At 51.4% G+C, this 21,622-nt stretch overlaps 1 protein-coding gene across 2 annotated transcripts in view; it reads left to right on the top strand.

The window, feature by feature from the left end:
* SGMS1 (sphingomyelin synthase 1) overlaps positions 1-21,622 on the top strand; it is a 116,473-nt gene that overhangs the window by 78,157 nt on the left and 16,694 nt on the right. For both annotated transcript variants that reach the window (XM_043596149.1, XM_043596150.1), the window contains exon 3: positions 17,093-17,210. In XM_043596149.1, the coding sequence (XP_043452084.1) occupies positions 17,093-17,210 (118 nt within the window). The remainder of the gene's footprint in view (positions 1-17,092; positions 17,211-21,622) is intronic.

The raw sequence follows: 21,622 nt of genomic DNA, 5'->3' as shown, positions 1-21,622 counted from the left end.
CAGGCACCTCCTTTTGGTTGCCGCTGGGTGCCGGGTGGCTTTCGTGTCCTAGGCTGTGCACTCAGTACGGACCCCTCGGGCGAGCTGGTTCCCCGGGCCCGCAAAACCCACCTTGCCCCCATCGTCGGCGTCTGGCTTTTCCATTAGTGGAACGTTTTCGTGTTGCATGCGTGGGCGCTGGGAACCGGTTTGGGACTGTGTCCTGCGGACTGCGTTTCATGACCCCCAGTGTGGTTGAGTTCAGTTAAGGAGATCATCTGAAATCAAGACAACCAAGTGCAGACTGAGAGCCTGTGCTGAACTTTTATCCAAGAAATGATGAGGTTTTTTCCTGGTATGTTTTCTTATTAATTCTTATATAAAGATAGCATTTCTTATAAATTCTGTATCTGCCCGTGGAAGCGAACGCAGTTCCCCACCGCGTGCCGGGAAAGAAGGGCCTTTACCCCTTTATAAAGGAAGTTGTTTAAGTGGCCGGTGCCGACTTTGGGGTTGGCCTGGCACTTCCACGGTAAACTGGGTTTGAAATACAAACCGTGGTCTGGGCTGCATTTGATTTGGCGGAAGACTTTCGTTCGCTTGGTTTTAATAGGCTGAGTAAGCAGGAGAGGCTCTAGAAACGTGAGGTGCTGAGAATTTACTTACTGCGTTTTTTTTCAGCTGCCAGACCTCACATCTGCTTTTGACGTAAAAGCCCATGAGAAGAAAATGCCAGTAGGATTTCTGGGTTTTGTCTGATCTTTGTTATTTTGTTTACCCTGAGTTTGTTTTCTGGTTTTTCGTAAAAATTCGCACATGCAAGTAAATGATTTACTGCCCCAGAATGAAACCTTGCAGATCAGTCAACACCGTGTACAAGTTCGAATCTTTCACTTTTATTTAACTAATTTTTAATTAGTCAATTAATTTTTTTTAGGACCGTGCCTTTTCGATACTGTGCTCTTGTTCTGGGACGTGTCCCAACCATAGGGCTCATTTCTGCAAAGTGTGTTGCTATTTACATTCCTCTGGGCTGGGACTTGTCACACCTGTTTTTCTTGAAGCTTTCTGATTCTATGTTTTCCTGGTACTTCCTGCCACTGCTGCGGTCCCTTGTGTATTTAACTTTCTCAGCAGCTGCGGATCTGTGGGTGCCGGCCCCCCACCGAGCCCCCACTGAGCCCCCACATGCTGGGTGTTGTGGGGGAGCCTCTAAGTCTCCAGAGCTTTGTTTTCCTCACGGATAAATTAAGGGCCTCCTAGTCTAGAGAGTTTCTGTTATCCTGCAACTGTGTTTTATTCGTTTCTAACATGGTTCCTTTTTTTTTTTTTTTAAAGTCTGTTTATTTTCGAGAGGGAGAGCACGTGGGGAGGGAATGGAGAGAGACAGACAACCACAAGGAGGCTGGCCCCCCTTAGTGCAGAGCCCGGCGCGGGGCTCGAGTTCATCAACTGCCGGTTCGCGACCTGAGCCGAAGTTGGACGCTTCACCGAGTGACCACCCTCCCCCCCGCACTGGGCACCCCTGTTTCTGACATTATTGAATGGGCCGGTTATGTTTAAACACTGTTAGCCGCAGAGCATTTTTTGTCCGGAACACATCCAAGTAAAGATTCTCTGAAGTCTTCTCTCAAGATTCCATGTGGGCAGCTGAGGGAGGCCGGCTGTTGTCGTGACGGTCCAGCCCCTGTCCTGCTCTCCGTGTCCTTCCTCGGGAGGCCTCTCCTGAGCGTGTGTGGCACAGCGGGTGTGTAAGAGGCAGGAAGAGCGATGGGGCGGGTGGGAATGAACCGGCTCCCTTCCCCTGGCCCGCAGGAGGAAGAGGAAAATGTTCTGTAGAGTCAGAGAGACCCCTTGTTTCCGGTGTGTGGCTCTTGTGGGGCAGCGGTTTTATTTATCCAGTGTGTTAGGGAAGCGGATCCTTCTGGTTCTGGAACATTCTGTGTAACAGAGCTAACTTGTCACTGTGTTTGTGCTCGACTCTCCTGATTCTTGCCCGCCGTCCCCAATGTGCAAGGGGTTTGCCGCCTAAGAGCACATTTTACACAGCTCCCAGGAGTGAGGCCCGTTCAGCCAGTCATTCCCACAGGGTGTTTGACTTTCAGAGTGTCGAAGCCCTTCCGGGCGTCTGGGGGGCTCAGTCACTGGGCATCCGACTTCAGCTCAGGTCATGAACTCACAATGCGTGGGTTCGAGCCCCACATCGGGCTCTGTGCTGACAGCTCGGAGCCTGGAGCCTGCTTCGGATTCTGTGTCTCTCCATCTCTCGGCCCCTCCCCTGCTCATGCTCTATCTATCTATCAAAAACAAATAAACATTAAAAAAAAAAAAAGGTACTTAAAAAGAAGTAAAAGTAATTAGGACACATGAGAGCTGGTCTCAACAGGGTGCTCTCTTTGTGAAAATGCATCAAGCTATAGTTATAACTTGAGCACTTTGCTTTATCTATTTATGCTATACTTCAACAAAAAAGTTTACATTTAGAAACCAAAATACTGGGGTGCCTGGGTGGCTCAGTTGGTTAAGCATTGACTTCAGCTCAGGTCATGAACTCACAGTTCGTGGGTTCGAGCCCCGCTTCGGGCTCTGTGCTGACAGCTCAGAGCCTGGAGCCTGCTTTGGAATTTGTGTTTCCCTTTCTCTCTGCCCTCCCCCACTCGCGGTCTCTCTCTCTCTCTCTTTCTCTCTCTCTCTCTCTCTCTCTCGGCCTGTTCCTTCCTGCTTCTGTATCTTCCACTCCTCAGGGAATGATCAGAGGCTGAAGCCATGGAGGATGATTGATTCACTGAGAGGTAACATCACTAAAATTTGGGCCACACCCCGCGATCACAAGCCCATCGGCAGGACGTGTGAGGTGCAAACCTTGACACGATATTGACACTGAGACGCGTGCTGCCCTTCTGTCGCCTGTGGGTGTCCTTTACTGTTAAACAGAAGTTGTGGTTTTTTACTTAAAATATTTTTTTGCCTCCTTAACACGTCCCCCTCAGGTTTGTATGTACGTGTGTTTGTATATACGTATATTGATGTGGGATTTCCGTGACATCGCTAAGCGGAAGATAATAGTGCCCGTCCTTCGAAACTTTTTCTCCTTTTTTTTTTCTTTGCTTATTTACTTATTTATTTATTTATTAATTTACATCCAAGTTAGTTAGCATACAGTGCAACAGTGATTTCAGGAGTAGATTCCTTAGTGCCCCTTACCTGTTTAGCCCATCCCCCTTCCCACAACCCCTCCTGTAACCCTCAGTTTGTTCTCCATATTTAAGAGTCTCTATTGTTTTGTCCCCCTTCCTGTTTTTATATTATTTTTGCTTCCCTTCCCTTGTGTTCATCTGTTTAGTATCTTAAATTCTTCATATGAGTGAAGTCATATATTTGTCTTTCTCTGACTAATTTCACTTGGCATAATACCCTCCAGTTCCATCCAGGTAGTTGCAAATGGCAAGATTTCATTCTTTTTGATTGCCGAGTAATACTCCATTTGTGTGTGTGTGTGTGTGTGTGTGTGTGTGTGTGTGTGTATACACATACACACATACCACATTTTCTGTATCCATTCATCCGTTGATGGACATTTGGGCTCTTTCCATACTTTGCCTGTTGTCAATAGTGCTGCTATAAACATGGGGTGCATGTGTCCCTTCAAAATAGCACACCTGTGTCCCTTGGATAAATGCCTAGTAGTGCAATTGCTGGGTTGTAGGGTAGCTCTATTTTCAATTTTTTGAGGAACCTCCACACTGTTTTCCAGAGTGGCTGCACCAGCTTGCACTCCCACTAGCAGTGCAAAAGGGTTCCTCTTTCTCCACATCCTGGCCAACGTCCGTTGTTGCCTGAGTTGTTAATCTTAGCTATTCTGACAGGTTTGGGGCAGTATCTCATTGTGGTTTTGATTTGTATTTCCCTGACGATGAGTGATGTTGAGCATTTTTTCATGTGCCGGTTGGCCACCTGGATGTCTTCTTTGGAGAAGTGTCTACTCATGTCTTTTGCCCATGTCTTCCCTGGATTATTTGTTTTTAGGGTGTTGAGTTTGGTAAGTTCTTTATAGATTTTGGATACTAACCCTGTATCTGATCGGTCATTTGCAAATATCTTCTCCCATTCCATCGGTTGCCTTTTGGTTTTACTGATGGTTTCCTTTGCCGTGCAGAAGCTTTTTATTTTGATGAGGTCCCAATAGTTGATTTTTGCTTTTGTTTCCCTTGCCGACCGAGACCTGTTGAGTAAGAAGTTGCTGGGGCCAAGATCAAAGAGGTTTTTACCTGCTTTCTCCTTAAGGATGTTGATGGCTTCCTGTCTTACATTGAGGTCTTTCATCCATTTTGAGTTTATTTTTGTGTCTGGCGTAAGAAAGTGGTCCGGGTTCATTTTTCTGCATGTCGCTGTCCAGTTTTCCCAGCACCACTTGCTGAAGAGATGGTCTTTATTCCATTGGGTATTCTTTCCTGCCTTGTCAAAGGTTAGTTGACCCTACGTTTGTGGGTCCATTGCTGGGTTCTGTATTCCGTTCCATTGATCTGAGTGTCTTGTTTTTGTGCCATGGAACTTTTTCGTCTTTAAAATCGTGCATAATGTCGTCTCCCATTTAGAATTGGACTTTGAAGCCATTGACTAGGAAAAGCTCCCTGGAAATCTCTGCATTTGTGTCAGACTTGCCTGCAACAGGTACCCCTTGTTTTAAGAAAGCAGGACAGAGAACACGTCACCCCTGACAGATGCGGTAAGGGTTCCTCACGCGTGGCTGAATCCCAGCTAACACGGTGGTGCCCGTGTGTGATACGTGTAGCTGAGCCCCCGGGACCTTGTGAGCCCCCGACAGAGCAGAAGGTCAAGGAGCAGGATGGTAGACTTTCCCAGTCAGTCAAGGGTCTCCCAACCCCCAGAGAAATGCTTGTGGCTTAGAGCGGCATCCTCAGGTGCCACAAACTCAACTTGTCCCAAGCCAAGTCACCATCTTTTTCTTCCGGTCCTCCGCGTGCGTGGGCAGTGGCATTGTCTAGAAGCCTACGGCATGTCGTGGGTTTGCCTAGAAGCCTGTAGCGTGTCGACTTGCGTCACACAGACAGCCACTGCATTCTGGCGAGTCTGACTTCAGGTTCTGTACGTCTTTCTGTCGCTGCCTAGTGATATGTGGTGGGTCCTCAGAGGGAGGCCTAGTCCCTCAGCATGCAGTTCGGGGTCCTTCAGGGTCTGGCCCCAGTCTGTCCTTGCTCATCTCTGACTACCCCGCTCCAGTTTCCTGGGAACGCTCCATGCCCCCGTCCCCGTGCTTTCTCCTCGTTGCGGGTGGTCTCCCTCGCTGCCGGGTTTTAAGTCCCTGAGGGAGAGGCCTCGGTCCCACTTGTCACTCATCTTTAGGCCCCGCTGCCGGGTACGGAGAGTGACACACAGAAAGTGCTCGTTTAAAGTTCATTTGTTCCTTCAGCTTGTCTTTACTGAGCAGCCTGTTAGGTGCCAGGCACTGTCACAGACCCTGAGGCTGCAGCAGAGGCCCCGGTGTCCTCGCGGAGCTTGTATTGTGGCCAGCGGGAAGCAGGCAGTGAGCAAATGAGTACGTGATTCCAGGTGGCGTTGAGGGAAATGGAGGAGAATAAAGAAAGCACTGTAACGGGTTAGCAAGGGGATGACGATTTAGATACGGTGATTAGAAAAGTCGGTTTAGGGGCTCCTGGGGGCTCAGTCGGTTGAGCGTCCGACTTCGGCCCAGGTCACGATCTCGCGGTTCGGGAGCCCCGCGTCGGGCTCTGTGCTGACAGCTCAGAGCCTGGAGCCTGCTTGGGATTCTGTGTCTCCCTCTCTCTCTGCCCCTCCCCTGCTCACGCTCACCCACTCTCTCTCTCTGTCTCTCTAAAATAAATAAAATAGTGAAAAAAAAGAAAAGTCGGTTGAGCAGACACCTGAACCCAAGTGAGGGGAGCACCCTGCGGTGTTGGAGGCAGGAGCCGTGCACACAGGAGACGCAACAGGTGCAGCGGCCCCCAGGCTCACTGGAGCAGCAGCTCAGGGCGCGTGCGGCCCACTGAGCTGAGAGGAAGCTGCGACTCAGACGGTCAGCAGGGTGTGGACGGCGGGCGAGCGGGGACGTCGTGGGCCACGGATAAACAGGATGCCGTCTGAGTGTGGTGACAGGTCGTCAGAGGAGAATGACGCGAACGGGTCACGTCATAAAGGAGTCGCTCCGGCCACAGCATAGAGCGGACGTGGGGCCGGTCGGGACGCATCGCAGCAGCCAGATGGACCGTCGCCGTGACTTAGATTCACGTGACATTTGAGTAAGCCTTGTTGCTCTAGAAGCCACGGCTGCGAGTACATGTGGGCTCCCGTATGTTTTATAGCCACGACGCTGGCTTCGGCTGCAGAATCTCTCATATAAGGCTTTCAGATCTGTCTGTGAACCGCTGAATTTTATATAGCATTTAATGAGGAGCTGGAATTCACTGACGAGCTAAGGAGCTCTCACTAAGGAGCTCTCACCACCTTGCTTGAACATACCCAATCACGCGTTCATCCCGACAGGTGTTTTCTCCTGTGGCTTCTTTTGGACCAGATACTTGTCTAAAAGGTGCAGTGCAAGCCCGTTGGGGCTGGGGGTGGGGATTGTGTAAGAACGAATTAAGTATCGCAGGATGTATTAGTGGCCCCACTGCCGGAGAGAAGATTTGAAGAGAAAAAGGAGCCACCGGAGAGTTGGGTCCTGGAGCGCAGTCGCAAGAGCTCGGTGCTCGAGACAGCCTGGGCCTGCCGTAGAACATTCCGGCATAAAGAGTTAGAAGGTTAGAAGGAGTCACAGAGGGAGACTGCCGCCACTGAGTCTGTCCTTCGACGGTTGGGGCCAAGACGAAAGGCGAGGAGGGAGAGGGTGCCGGCAGAGCCCGCTCAGGACCATCCCTGGGGCCTCGCTGACCTATGGGAAGAGGCACGTGCAGTTTTCCCGGCCGGCTTCCCCGGGATGGCACCCAGGGCACCGGGACGGCATTCTGGATGGCGACAGCAGCGTGCGGGCGACGTTCAGACCCCGCGGGAAAGGACTTGTTTCGTATTCTGTCCTTTGATAAGTGCTCTGGCCTCGCGGGCGGCGTTGATCAGGAGGGTCATGTGCCAGCCTGAGGACGCATCCGCAGCCTTCACCTCGTCCCGCGAGTGGGATCTAATCTCCCGCCGATGAGCAGCCACTGTATTTTGGTTCGTGTCTTACTGCACAGGCTGGACCCCATGCTAACATTTACCGTCTGTTCTGTCCCCTTCTTGACTGCCCTGTACCCGTGCTGCTCCTCACGGGTAGTTAATTGGATCTGAGCACTTACCTCTTGGCTCTTCCGTAGTCCCCAGGGTCCTTTATGGCCACTGTTACTGTCCGCGTCTGGCCGGGTCTTCGGTGGTTGTGGTTAAGCTTTTCAGAACTCTGCGTTCAGAGCGTCTGCGATGAAGCTCGTGTCCCCATGTTCCCAGGCAACAGAGTTCATTTTCCGAGTTCCAGAAGAGCCCTTTCTTGAGGCCATTGCCCGCTGCTGTAGTCGGACCTCACGCTGAGGACCACGAGGCTGGTCTGCTGGGACGTCCAGACATCGTTCTGTCGAGCTGTTGGTCAGGAGGTCCTGCAGACGGTGGCATGCCAGGGCCCAGCACCAGCACGGCCGAGCCACTTGGGGGTTCTCTTCCAGCCGGGCACCGTCAGTTTCTGAAAGCGTGTGTTGTCCAAACTCTCCAGGTATACAGCTCAGAAGGACACACATTCCCCCATGTTGGTGCAGCACTGGAGTTGGGGACACCTGGCTCATGTAATTGACTGGTCGGCTGTCGTGTTCCTTGTCAGCGGTGAAGCAAGACGAGGGCTCAGGGACCCCCCTTCCCGCCTTCGCCCCCCTCTGCACACAGGCTGCGTCCGGGACGTGAGCCCCCCCCCATCTCTTTTCTTCTGCACCTCCCGTCCGTGTAGCCAGCACTCAGGGTCACCCCGTTCAAGTGGCACATTCCAAACCAGCTGAGGTCAAGAATTGGTTTCTATGTGCGTCCCGTCATTTAACCCCGTCAGTCCTTAACATAATTGGTGGCTCCCCTTTCTCAGCGAGGGAAGCCGAGACGCAGGGTTGACTTGCCACAGGTCCCACAGGGAGTGAGTTGGGGCCGGAAGGCTCTGCGGCAGAGAGGCAGTCTAGAAGTACCCCTGTCCTGTGGAGACACGCTTTCTTAGCTGATGCGGTGGCACGAGATGGCGTGATTAGGACAGACAGACCGAAGACGGATCCCCTGTGTTGAGCGGCAGGGTTGATGTGTCCTCGCCCACCGTGCGGAGACACGTGTGCCTGCCCCCCCCCCCCCCCCCAGCGGTCTTGCTGTGCCACCGTGCTTTGTAGGAAGTGCACTTGGCTCCATGCTGGCCGCGTGCCGCCCTGTCACCTCCCACGTGGGCCCAGCTCACCACCGCTCTGGGAGATCCCCTCGGCCACCAGCTTCAGTCATGCTTTTCCCCCGGAGACCGCCGACCAGGGGCGCTCAACCTTATTCGCTAATGCTCTGTTTCTGGCAAGTTCTCTTCCCTTTGATTGCAGCCCTCCCACCAGCTGGGCTGCAGGACCTGGGCTGAGATCCTGTTTCCTTTCCTTTCCTGGGGACCTTCTCTGTCCCATTATCTTCCCCAGCGATCCTGACCTCCCAGGTTTCCACGGGCCCCTGCTTCAGCTCCTCTGATGGGGACATTCCTTGCAGAGGAGGGGGCCGTCACTCTAGGAGCTGGGTGGTGGACTCAGTCCCGGCTCTGCCCGACTTCTCATTCCCACGGTGGCTGACAGGCGGTCTCCTCGTATTTTCTCATGTTTACCGGGTTAGAGCTCAAGACCTAAATGCTAGTCTAAGTCCTAGGAATTCTAGGGAAACTGGATTCACCCTGCAGAGCTCCCTAAATGCTGGAATCACAGCAGTGTAGGTTTTAAGTTAACATAAATGTTGTAAGAGTTTTTTCCACCAAGACTTCGGAGAAAAGGGGAGAGAGCGAAACTAAAAGTACACAGGCACAATAAATGGCCATTTTCATGGGTCGATTTTTATTTATAACGCTAAAGAAAACTAAGTAATGCAGCCTGCCTCTAGGCAGATTAGAAGTGAAACAAAAAGAAAACAGAAGTTACCTGTCGGGTTGCCAAACATAAACAATGGGTTTGTAGCCCTTGGGATATTTTTCTGTGTGTGCTCAGAAATGTGTAATCTGTACATGAGTGGGTGTTTAAGCAGTATTAGGTTCACCTTCTTCCTGTTTTATAGCACACCCAGGCATGCTCTCTCCCAGACCATTACTTACCCATGGTCTGATTTGGAAGTCACCGCATTTGTCCCCCGCCAGCCTGTCGGCACTGTGACAGTGACAGGCACTCAGTTACGCGGCAGATCTTACTTGTGGAAGATCACCTGTCCCTGCAGCCACTTACTGTACTAACCGAGTAGATCTGGTCCCGTTGCAGAATTACCGTAGTGGCATTGTCTCCTTCCTGCGAGATGGGAGTGAGGCGGCAACGTCTGTCCCGACACTGTCCTGTGGGCTGAGTGAGGTGACCTGTCTGAAGTCCCTGCCTGAGTCCTTGGCACCCTCCTGGTTCCCAAGCCTAACCCACCACATCCGTCTTAGTAAGTGGCATCCCACCCTTCCTCACCACCTCTGTGGCCGCCCTGGATCTGCCACCATCCTCTCTGGGCTGGGCTGTCACAGGAGCCTCCCCCCCCCCCCCCCACTGTCTCTCTGTTCCTGGTCTTCCTTCCCCTGATACACTTGTCAGCCTGGCAGCCCATGTGTGTCACCGTGAGAGTAAGCAGGTATACGTCCCTCTTTCCCCAGCTGCGACAGCTTTGAGGTCAGAGTGCTCGTGCCGACCCGGGGGGTCCTCCCAGGTCTCCTGTCCTCGGATGTTCTACTCCACCACCCCTCACCTGTCAGCAGACGCCCGCACACACTAGCCTCTGTCTGGAATCTCCTGCCACGGACATCCTCCTGGCTAACCCCCATTCACAGGGACGTCTCCTCCGACCCGCGTAGCCCCAGAATGCAGTCTGCCTTCCCCCACACCCTCGCTCAGTTCGACCGCCTCGCTCTCTAGATAAAATGCTCTGTATTTTGCTTATTTGTCTTGCTAGTTGTCCGCCCCTTCCACCGCTAGGCAAACACCCAGGCAGGCTTCCCGTCTGTGCTGTGCAGCACAACATTCCCAGTGCCCAGCACGTGTATTTTTATTACGTGAACAAATACCGAAATCTTAAAAAATTTGAAGTAATCTCCATACCCAACGTGGGGCTCGAACTCAGGACCCCAAGAGCAAGAGTCGCAGGCTCTACCGGCTGTGAGCCAGCCGGGCGTCCCTACGTGAACAAATAAATAATAGCAGCGGCTAACGTTTATTGAATGTTGCCCTATGCTCATCACCGTGCCAAAAATTCAGTGTTAGCCACTGCTGCTGATGTATGTGCTTGTTTCAGTTTTAGAAACCCTCTGAAACCCTCTGTGAAAAGGAGAGTGTGTTACTTTTAAGGTTAATCCATTAGCCCCAGAGCAAACATCAATAATCATTCAGTTCCGCTAGCTGTGACAGAACCAGCCCCTAAGAAGGCGATTCAAGGTGGTAAGTTTTGATGTAGGAAAGATGTGAGTGTACATATACCTATATGCGTCATGTGTATGCATGTAGGTATTTATGTATATGATGCATATATGTTATGTACACGTAAGATCTATGAATTTGGGTATACCATGTATGTGCTTGCATTATGTGTGTGCGTATGGCTATGTGTCATATATATGTGTAACACAAGCACACATGTTTATACACACGTATATACGTGTACACGTGAACATATATCATTTTTGTTAATAGCCTGAAATACCAACAAGAAACGTAACTCCTTCTGTTTTGCACATATAGATCTAGCAGTTTCTGGAAGACACTTGATGTTAATTCTTCACGACTGTTCCAGGCAGATCATATTGATATCGTCTCTCATATCTTGTAGAGTAACATTTTTTTTCTTTACCTTATGTTACAGTCTCTGTTTAACCCAGGAAATGATAACGTATATATTGATATATTGAGTGGGGGCAGTTTTATAATATGACCTGTTCTTTGCTAATTCCTTAAGCCAGTGTGGATCGTTTCCTGCTTGTAATCAATTATTGTATTAGAGTGCATATCTTCTACTTGGAGCTTAGGAAAGAAAACCTAAGCCATTGCCTTTTTTTTTTCTTTTGCCCTGACCATTTCTTTAGTGAAAAGAACAGCTGGTTGAAACTCCAGAGACCAAGGGCCCATGTGGTTCTCATTGACTGGCTCTGGCCCCAGGCTAGTACTTGAACTTTTTACATCCTAATTTTTCCTTCTGTAAAATGGGACAATAACCTATGCTAAGCAGGAATGTGGTTAAAATAATTAATACCAAAGATGTAAAATTTCTTTGAGATGGCTCATTAAAAGGGAGAAAGGCATTCCGCATGCACAGACACCTGTCTGGGCGGGGTCTGTGAGCACGTCTGTCTCCTGACTCACAGGCTGTGCCATCCACCTTTGCGGGTGCCCAGGAAATATTAAATGGGTTACAGATCTTCGGGGGGGTGGGGGGGAACATGCATGTTTGCTCTTTGTCCCACGGCATTTACCCTGTCGCTTTTGTGTGTTTCACAAACCTTTCCTTGGCATTTTCTTTCCCAAAGTAGTGAGTTAAGCTCCAGGTTTTCATGGCTGTCCGTCCACCTGGACCAGTCGAGACCCGGGTGAGGGCTGTGAAGACACGGGACGGCGGGGGGCGGCTCGGTCCCGGGCTGCGGGGATCTGCGTGGATGCAGCCATCCTAGCAGGTGTTGTGAATGTTACTGCACGTGCCGGAAGGTGCAGAGTGAGTGTCGGAGGCGAGTTAGTTCTGGCTGATACATGGACGAGTTTAAAGGACAGTCGTTTACGGAAGGAGGCGGGAAGGGCCTGTCAGAGGCAATAAAGAAGCGATGTTCTGAGGCACAGAGCCGCGTGGTCTGGCCAGTGTCGCAGGTACCACCGTGAGCCTCGCTGGGACTAAAAGAGAGGCCCAGCCGTGTTTAAGAGCTTCCCCTGGTAGAAGGGACAAGCCCCTCTGTTGCTAATGCTGGTGTCAGCGTCACGTGAAATATACCATAAAATAGAAGCAAAGTTCAAGAGTGGTGCAGAGGATGAAGTGGCTCTGTCCATTTGGGGACATCTGGAAGGCTTTGGGCAGAGGTGTTATTTGGGGTGGGTGGCTGGGATTATTGTACACGGGATAATGGCAGAGGCCAAGGAGAGAGATTCAGGGCAGATGCAAGAAGCTAGGGTTTTAGAGAATAATGGGCAGCTTCTTTTGCCCCGGGGAGTGGGCTTTGTGTCTGCCAGGTAAGGCAGCTGTGGGGTCTGGTGGAGGGGACTTTGAACTTGAGTAGGCAGTGGTGAGGGGCTGACATTATCCAGGGAACCCAAGGGCTGGTGGCAAGGAAGTAAAGGGAGGAGAACATTTAAAACCTGTTGGAGTTTGGAGGGGCACCTGGGTGGCTCAGTCGGTTAAGTGTCCGACTTCAGCTCTGGTCTCGTGGATCGGGGGTTCGAGCCCCACATTGGGCTTTGTGCCGACAGCATAGAACCTGCTTCTGATCCTGTCCCCCGTCTCTCTCTGCTGTTCCCCTGCTCGTGAGTGTGTGTGCGCGCTCCCTCTCTCTCTCAAAAAAAACAAAACAGAAAAAACCCACTTTGGAGTAAATGTCCACAGAGCATGGGAATGGGGCGGGGGTGGTGAAGAAATTAAAACACAAGGATGGGATAGAGCGTACCAGGGAACTTCTCCAGAGTCTCCTGCGAGAGGACGGAGTGACAGGCAGCATCCTGGGAACCGAGCGGATGGAATGGCGGGCACCAGAGGTCCTACCTGAGGCAGGAGGGACTTTGCACAGTAGATTCCAAGGGCGCCAGTGGCAGCGGACTGGGGTTGAATCCGGACGACAGCAGCTGGAACGGCGGGACGTGAGGTTGGACAGAGGCGGGCCCGGCTGTCCCGGGCCTCCTGGGCTTGGTAAGGGCTTCGGATCGAACTGTAAACGCATTTGGCAACCACTGAAGGGGGTCAGAGGCTGTGTTCTGTTTATCTGTTTCCAAAAAAATGATCCTGGCTCGTCCGTGTGGAAGGGATTTTAGGGAAGCACGGGTGGAGTTAGGGACAACAGGTGCCAGGTCATTGTGTGGGAGTGCGGGCGAGACGGAACACCGAGGCGTGGCTGCCGTTCCAGACCCGCAGATCGAACCCCAGCGGGTAAGCAGACGTGGCCGTGCACGGTGGTAGACGCCTTTAGTGCTGGAGATCTAGATGGATCTGGTCCCGGACTGTGATAACTAGTGTGCCTACTAAATTACCATCAGAACTCTTATTTTTTAGAGTTCTGGTCGATAGGAAATATGACGTAAAACCCTAACTTACTGAAAAATCTGAGTTAAGTAGATTTTTAAACGTGATTTAAATGTGTTAGGATGTCACCTCATCTGTAGGTGCACAGAGTGTGTGCTCCAGGTAAAATTGGGGTTCCTTACACAATTTGACACCCATTTCCCGAGTCTTTTCGTGTCGTGTGATATATTTGTACTTCGGCTTAAACTCAGAGCCTCAGTTTCCCCATCTGTGAACTAAGGATCGTATTGTGTTGCAGGTTGCCTTCAGAGCTAAATGGCACAGAGCCTGGCATATGGGAGAAATCTGGCAAAATCCTGGTTACTGTTCGTAACAGCCTGGAAAGACACCTCAGTAGCATTTCTCTGATTCGTGAGGAGGAGGCGAGGTGTCCTTTTGCTGGTGAGGAAGTAATTTTCAAGGAAATTAGTTGCTGTGGCCCAAGTCACCAGGCGTACCTTTGTTAGAGGCCGAGCACCCGTGCGATGCCCTCAGAGCGCCGGGTCTGCGTGGCGGACCCACGACTGCGCCACAGACGACGGGTCTCCCTGTCCTGTCCCTGTCACGTGCTTCTCTTGTTTCTCGCTTCTTGGATTGTTGTCCACTGCCGTGTTTCAGGGCCCGTTGGTTCTAAGGGCCAGAAGCTTCCATAAAGAGCAGGCAGACCAGGTCTGGGCTCTGAAAGCATTTGTACGTTTTCTGGCTGTGGATTAGTTGAACGAGGCAGCTTGTGGGAAACAAAAGGACTCTCCAGTGTTTTACTATTACACTGTAGTGTGTTGACTTCTTTCAGCCTTTTTTCCTGTAGAACTTTACAGACCGTTGTGCCAGGTGCCAAAACCCACCTAACTTTGGTAGTATTTATTCAGGTTCTGAGTACTTTTTTCCTTTCTAAATTAGGGATGTTGAAAAGTTCACAGTCACCTGTTCTAGACATGACATCTCCTCTAACAAGTCTTTAATAATTAGCTGTAAAATAGTAATTAGTGCTTTCATTCTTGTACCCTTATAATCACATTTCACCAACGTGGGTTGTTTTTGGTTTTTTTCTCTCTCTCTCTCAGGAAAAGTTGTAAGGGCCTATTAGTCAAGTAGTCCACAGACAAACAGAGAGTCACGGCCAAAGACAAGTACCTGAGGAGGTCATGGTCAGGGCACAGTGTGAGCGGACGGGGACCAGGCTTCTCTCCGGCGGGAAAGGAGAGATGACCCCATGCGAGAAGAACACCTCTGTGGTGTCGACAGTTAGCGGTGTCTTGTTCTTGGCATTTGCCGGATTTCTCGTAATATCTCATTTACACTTTCTCTGTGGCTTTTTTGTTGCCTCGTTCCATTTTTAACTGCTGTAAACCTTTTCAAAAAACACATCTCGAACTTTTGAACCTCTAAGTAAGTAAAACATTCTAACGTGTGAAATTTTTGATGAAGGAATCAGTGCCTTAAGTACGTACATTTCTTTGAAACACTTTTATGATCTACTTTTTTAAGTTTGTGGGGGGAGATCCTAGCTTAACTTTATATGTTGAAGATATTCTAAGATTAGTTTTTAAAAGATTAAGTGATTCTCACAGCCACTTTGAACTCGTGGCCTTGTCAGTACTGATGAAGTCACGTGATAAATTCATTTGATTGTTTTCACTTCAAGTCAAAGAGTAAATGTGACTGAATCTTCGATGGTTGTTACTTTTAATTTTTTTTTACGTTTACTTATTATTTTATTTATTTTTATTTACTTATTTATTTTTTTTGAGAGAGAGAGAGAGCACAAGTGGGGACGGACAGAGAGAGAGAGAGGGAGAGAGAGAATCCCAAGCAGGCTCCATGCTCCGTGTGGAGCCTGACGCGGGGCTCGATCAGATGACTGTGAGACCTTGACCTGAGCCTAGATCAAGAGTCCACCACCCAAGCTCCCCTTACTTTAATTTTTTTTTTTTTAATTTTAATTGTAGTCCTTACCCAGATTAACTGGTAGCAGTCACTTTGTTTTTCTACCCCTAGAGAGAGAAACAGATCTGAATAAACAGTTTTGTGTCTTAGGTCTTTCTTGTGTACGTCAAGTGAAATTGCAAATAATTCTGGTTGGTTCGGGCTGGGTGGTGAGAGAGGGCATTTCCTTCTGAAGTAAGATAATCTTTATAATTCACTTTGGTGTTTCGAGTGTTCTCGGTCAGACATTCATGGGGTACATATTGTCCTCTGCTATTGTCCTTCTCTGTATTGTTTAATTGTATCGTGCCTTTTGTCGTACCGGGAGGCACATACCTTTACGAGACAGCTCTGTGCTGGGTAAATTCTTGCACCTGGAGGTGGCGTGAACAGCTTCGCTAAGAGAAAGTAACACCACCTCTGTGGTGAGCAATTCTGACCCAGTTTCTGAAATGTGGGTGAGGGGGTAGAACACCCAGACTCCATCCATACGTCGTAAGTAACATACACCAACAGGTGCAGTTAGGAATGAAATGCCAGTGCAGTTGCGTGGGTTATTTTGTTCTTCTTTCTTACTCCCACAGCTGGCCCGTTACTGAACCTGTTACTTTTGTTCCTCTCGTTACCACCAAAAATACGGGTGGCACCAAGTTCTCTTTCTAGTCCCCACTGCAGTAGGGATGTCCATCCTGCCTAAGAATCGAGCAACACTGTAGACTGTAGAGTGACTGAACGCCCAGGGTCCGAAAGGAAAGCCTGGCCCCTGTGTCTCAGACTTTTTTGTGTGTTTAACTCCGGCCGATCCAGGCCAAGGAAACCCTTGAACTGCTCATGGCGGAGGGAGGAGCCCCCAGGACCGGGATCGTGGCCTGTGGAAGAACAGGCTAGACGTAGGAAGGGAGGGACCGTTTTTGTCCAAGGATTCCCTGAAGTCAGTACAACTTAATCTAACTGAAGGTGACCCGTGTGGACCGCCAACTCCGTACCCCGTGCATGTGTGTGGGTCAGGTAATTCGTTAGAAAGGCTCATCAAGGTGAAGGACGAAGAGCCTCTGTGTCTCTCTCCTGCTTGTTTGGTTATCCCATTCATGTAACCGTCGTGCGTGTGTGACGGGGGGCTTTCCATACGGGATTTCTGATGCCATTACCCCAGGTTTACGGGTACACAGAGCGCGAGTCAGAGATGTCTGTGGCCTGTCCCACGGCCACGTGGTTAGGAAACGGAGAGGGGCGGCGGGCTCACATGCTGGCCCTCAGGCTCTTTGCCTTGACGTCATGCTTTCTCAGAGATCAGCTCGGAGAATCCCTTTCTGGGACGTACAAGCAAAATTGTTCAGTGTCCTTGACCCATTCCTGGTCAGAAAAATTTTGAATTTGCACTTTAGTGCCATTGTGCTTTTCTGAGCATTTTCCTTCTATGACAAAAGAGACTGCACGCGTTTAAGCACAGACACTAAGGCAGCTGCGATGGGGTGGGGCGGGGGGTGGGGGGCCTTACCCGTCAAGCGAAGGTCAGCTCAGGTTTAAGGCCTCGGGAAGCCTAATCAGTAGCAACAGCGAGCACTTGAGACTCTCTGGGCCAGTTAATAGTAAAAACCAAAAACCACAACATCGTTCTCAGAATCCTCGCCGCAATCTATTGGCTTTGATGAGAACGTTCTTATTCTAGGCTCTCAAGGAACTTTGGGTTGGTTGGATCGGTCGGGTCACGGAGAACTGAAATGCACCTGCAGAATTTCCTGACTGCCCTGTTTTTCCCTTTCTCCAGGTCTATCATTAGCAGAAGATTTTTCTGCATAGTCGGCACGCTGTACCTCTACCGCTGTATCACAATGTATGTAACCACACTCCCGGTGCCCGGTATGCATTTCAACTGCTCTCCGAAGGTAATCTTTGCTCACTGTGATTTTCCCTGTGTTTTCTGTCTGTCCTCCGGCCCAGGGGTCCTTTGACTAAGGCCGAAGGTGGAAGTTTCTTCAGAGTGTAGTCAAGGCCCCCCCGCCCGTGTCCGGGAAGGTTACTGAGCAGTGTGGCCCGGCGCCCGCCCCCTCCCCCCTTCCCCGCATCTCCAGGCCCCGCCATGCGCCCCAGCTGGGAGCATATGTGGTCTGGTGAGTGCGCTGGAGGCGGTTAAGCCGCGTGTGTGGGTGTAGCTCTTTGCTTTTCCTGCCAAACTTTTAAAATATCATTCGCTCCCTTGACACAGATCCAAGAGCTCGTATATGCTTTTTTCCCCTCTCTTGGGTGGAAGGTTCGGCCTCCAGTGATATTTTTTCCTTCTTTCTACTAATGCCTGCGGTGGTCATCTCTAACGGCAGAGCAGGAGACGCTGTCCCCCGTGCCCTCCACCCACCCGAACGAGGTCACCGCTCCCCAGAGGCGCGTGTGGCCCTGTCGATCTCTCTGGCGGCACAGAGACCTTTCGCTAACGTAAACCGTTCCTCTCTTACCGTCTCCGTTTTTCCACCCGGTTCACAAAATAACTTTTACCTTGCAATGCTTCCAACGAGGGAGGTCACCGGAACTTTTGAAATAATTAGCAGAAGACGGAGTTGTAAAAATGTTGGCTTGCAGCAAAGCTCTCAAGCAGTAAGGAGAGGCTGGCGTCCTCGGTGAGGCTGGGAGAAAATACAGGGTGCTCCGATGTGTTTGCATCGCGCTGATGTTGGTAAAACACCCATGTCCTTTCAGCTCCCTCCCCTTCTATAAAGTTTCTTCTTTCCAGAAGAGAGAGTCTCTCTACTGGAACCATGAAAGAGAGCTGCAAAACGTATTGGATTTTCGAAGCGGAGTCTTTATCATTTGAAGGTTTGGACCCCGCTAAGTTACGTGCTTACTTACCGGTCTCCCTTCTAAAACTCAGGCGTGTGCTCAGGAGGGTGGCTGGTCCCCTGCTTCTCTCTTCCTCTGGTTCACTTCAGACTCCTCACCCTGGAGAAGCCGCCACAAAGAACAAGTGGTCCCAGCTTCCGCTCGTCCCTCACGGCAGCCCCACCGCCCTCCCCCCTTCCACCTCGTCCCCTCTTGCTCCCAGGAAGCCAGCCTCCCTTCTGCGGCCTCTGAAAACTGAGTGCCTGCCTGGGGCTGCCGGGCTGTAGGAAATATGTTCTCCGCGAGGCTCCAGTGATGCACGTGGACTCCGGGTGGGAGGCTGGCGATCAGCCGTGTGCTCTCAGTAGTAGGCTGACGGTTGAGATGTATGTGCCTAAGTTGAGTTCGGCTTCTTAAAAAAAGTCTGCACGTCGGGAAGCGTCTCTAGCGGGGAGTGGGGTGCGCTCGTTTAGGTAGATGGGCAGTCTGGCCGGGCCCACGGACCGGATCGGCCGTGAAGGACTGTGCCATGCGGCCATCTCCCCTGCCCTGGCTCCCGCTCCGTTTCTCCTTATGGCCTCTCTCTGCCATCGCGCCCGGGCCGGCCGGCCCACGCCCGGGGCCCATTGGCACTCACGGCCTGCCTGAGTCATCGGCAAATCCAGCCAAGGTCCTCAGGCTATAAAGAGTTGTGGCTTTTCTTGGTAAAAACAAGAGGTCACAGCAGGAACTGTGCCAAAAAACAAAACCTCAGACGTGCCTCTGGTTTATGGTGTTGCCAGAAATCCCGAGCGGGGCCGTCCCTCGTGATGGCCATTTGGAAATTGGGAGTTTTTAAATAAAAGAACGTGGGAGGGGATGAGACGTGAGTACAGCTTAGCCAAAAAAGTGAGCACAATTAGTTACAATGTGTTAAATCTAATTCCTTCTTTTGTAGAGCAGGCTCGTGGAAGAAAGGATTCAGAAAATAATTTTTATTCTAAAACCGTTCATACGCATCTCCCAGGGCAGAGAACCTCATGTGTGGAAGCTGTACGTGCCCAACCCCCCAGACGCCGTGATTATCAAGAGTGGCTACGTTAGCTTCATCTCATTTTATTTTGACGTATTTAAAAAATTAAAAGTATATGTGTATTTTTTTAAATGTTTTTTATTTAGTTTTGAGAGAGAGAGAGAGAGGGGGGCAAAGCTCGAGTGGGGGAGGGGCAGAGAGAGAGAGAGAGAGAGGGAGACAGAGAATCGGAAGCGGGCTCCAGGCTCCAAGCCGTCAGTGCAGAGCTGGACGTGGGGCTCGAACTTGGGAACGGCGAGATCATGACCTGAGCTGAAGTCGGACGCTTAACCGACTGAGCCACCCAGGCACCCCTTGAGGTATTTTAAAACAGACCCCAGGTAATGCCATTTCATGGCTATCTACTTTAGTATGCATCTGAAATTTTTGGACATTTTATTGATAACTTTCATGCTGTTGGTGTAGTCAACACGATCAACTGTCATTCCTCGGTATCGGCAGTTCCCAGTTCGTAGACCATGTTGGTTGCCTTAAAAATGCCTTTAAAAACATCAGTTTGGGGGTGCCTGGGTGGCTCAGTTGGTTAAGCGGCCGACTTCGGCTCAGGTCATGATCTCGTGGTCCGTGGGTTCGAGCCCCGGGTCGGGCTCTGTGCTGACTGCTCAGAGCCTGGAGCCTGTTTCAGATTCTGCGTCTCCCTCTCTCTGACCCTCCCTCGTTCATGCTCTGTCTCTCTCTGTCTCAAAAATAAATAAATGTTAAAAAAAAATTAAAAAAAAAACCATCAGTTTGTACAAGTTACAGGAGCCAACATCCTTACATTTAGTTGATCTGTCTCTTAAGTCTCCAATTCTAGGGCAGTACTCTCTTTCTCCCTTTTTCTTGTTTTAAGCCCATTAGTAACCCATGGAGATCAGACAGGCTATTCCGTGGGGTATCCCACGTTCTGGATTTATCCGGTTTTTCCTTTGTAGTGTCGATTAGCCTTTTTCTCTCCTCCATTTTTTTCTCTAAATAGAAAGTTGACTCTGGAGACTTGATTCCAGTTCAGTTGTGACTCCGTCGGCAGGAACGGTCCCCAGGAACAAGGGAATGGTTTCTGATGCTGGACAGAAGAGTCGGGGAGGCCACGGAGGCCGGGGCTGGCCCTGGCATGGCGGGCCAAGCTCGAGAAATCGAGTGACTAGTTGAGGACTAGAACGGTGTCAGAAGGGGGAGAAGGGGGTGCTAGAGGGGGACCCTGGACATCAGCTTTGCTGCTTCAGAGCCCTGCCCACGGCTAAGCAGCCAGGATTGAAAGGAGCCTCAGGAAGTCACCCTGCCCTCCATAGCCTCGCCTCCAGAACAGCCTCCCCCTGACCCGTTGCACAGAGAGGGGGCTTCTCACCCCATAAAAGGACAAACCAGCCGAGTAACAAGTAGCGGGAAGAACTGAGGTCAGAGTCAGGACGGCCTCACGCTGCCGCTTCCCAGCCAGGGCAGTTGCGTTGACCTTCTCAGTTCCCCAGTCTCCTTAGTGGCCGCACAGCACTAGTGACACTTTCTGGGCCTGTCTGAAGGAGCTCGAGGGAGACGGCAGCACGTAGGGCTCAGTCGGCGGAAAACGCCAAAGGCAGGGTATGCTTCAGCCCTACGCCCTGTCCTGTCCGGCGGACGTTCGCGTCACGGGCCGGCCTGCGTCGCACGCCTCCAGGGGCCAGCGAGCGAGGAGTGAGCGTGGGGGACAGAGGTGCCTGTGTGGACAGCGCCTCGGCCCCCTGGTGCAAGCCCGCGCCCACGTGGTCCCTGTGCAGAGCGCCGCAGCGGCTGGTGCTTGGCCGTCCCCCGGAGGGAGGACAGGAGGGCGCAGGTCGTACCCCTGGGCAAAAACCCGACGTGGGGAATGAGGGTTTCACAGGCCCCTTGGGTCTTCCCACTGGGATAGTTGTGCGTGAGGCGCTTGGGAGACCCCTGAGTGGGGCGCCGTCTAGGACGGTTAGCGGTACGGGGTCAAGGTTGGGCCAGCACGGGAGCCGTCACGTTCTGCATGCGGGCACGTGAAGAGGCCCGAGACAGGGCGGGAAGTAGAGCCTCCAGAGGGGAGAGCTCCCCACGTGACCCCTTTCCCAGCCTGTCGGTTGGTGGCCCTCGCACGGTGTCCCGGCGTCATTCAGCTGCGTGGGACGAGTTGGGCCGTAGAAGACGCTTTGTGTGTGACGTCGTCTGGCGGTTCTGCCGTCATGTTGGGAGTCCTAACGCCGGTGCCCAGGACGCGGGGCTTCCAGGAGGAAGGGCCCGGCAGGCTCGCGGCACTCAGTACGCTCATCTCCTGGCCGTGTGCTCGGCACTCGGCAGGACCGTGACGGGCGTGTGCGGTGACCAGGGCAGGAAGGACAGCGGCCTCTGTCAGTGCTCCCGCCACAGAGCTGAGCCCCCCTGGGGACATGCAGGGGGGAGTCGCGGTGTGCAGGTGCTCGACGAGGAGCTCCCGGGACG

This window comes from Prionailurus bengalensis, chromosome D2 (assembly GCF_016509475.1).
Source record: "Prionailurus bengalensis isolate Pbe53 chromosome D2, Fcat_Pben_1.1_paternal_pri, whole genome shotgun sequence".
Classification (NCBI taxonomy): domain Eukaryota; kingdom Metazoa; phylum Chordata; class Mammalia; order Carnivora; family Felidae; genus Prionailurus; species Prionailurus bengalensis.
This window is presented reverse-complemented; position numbering and strand designations above follow the sequence as displayed.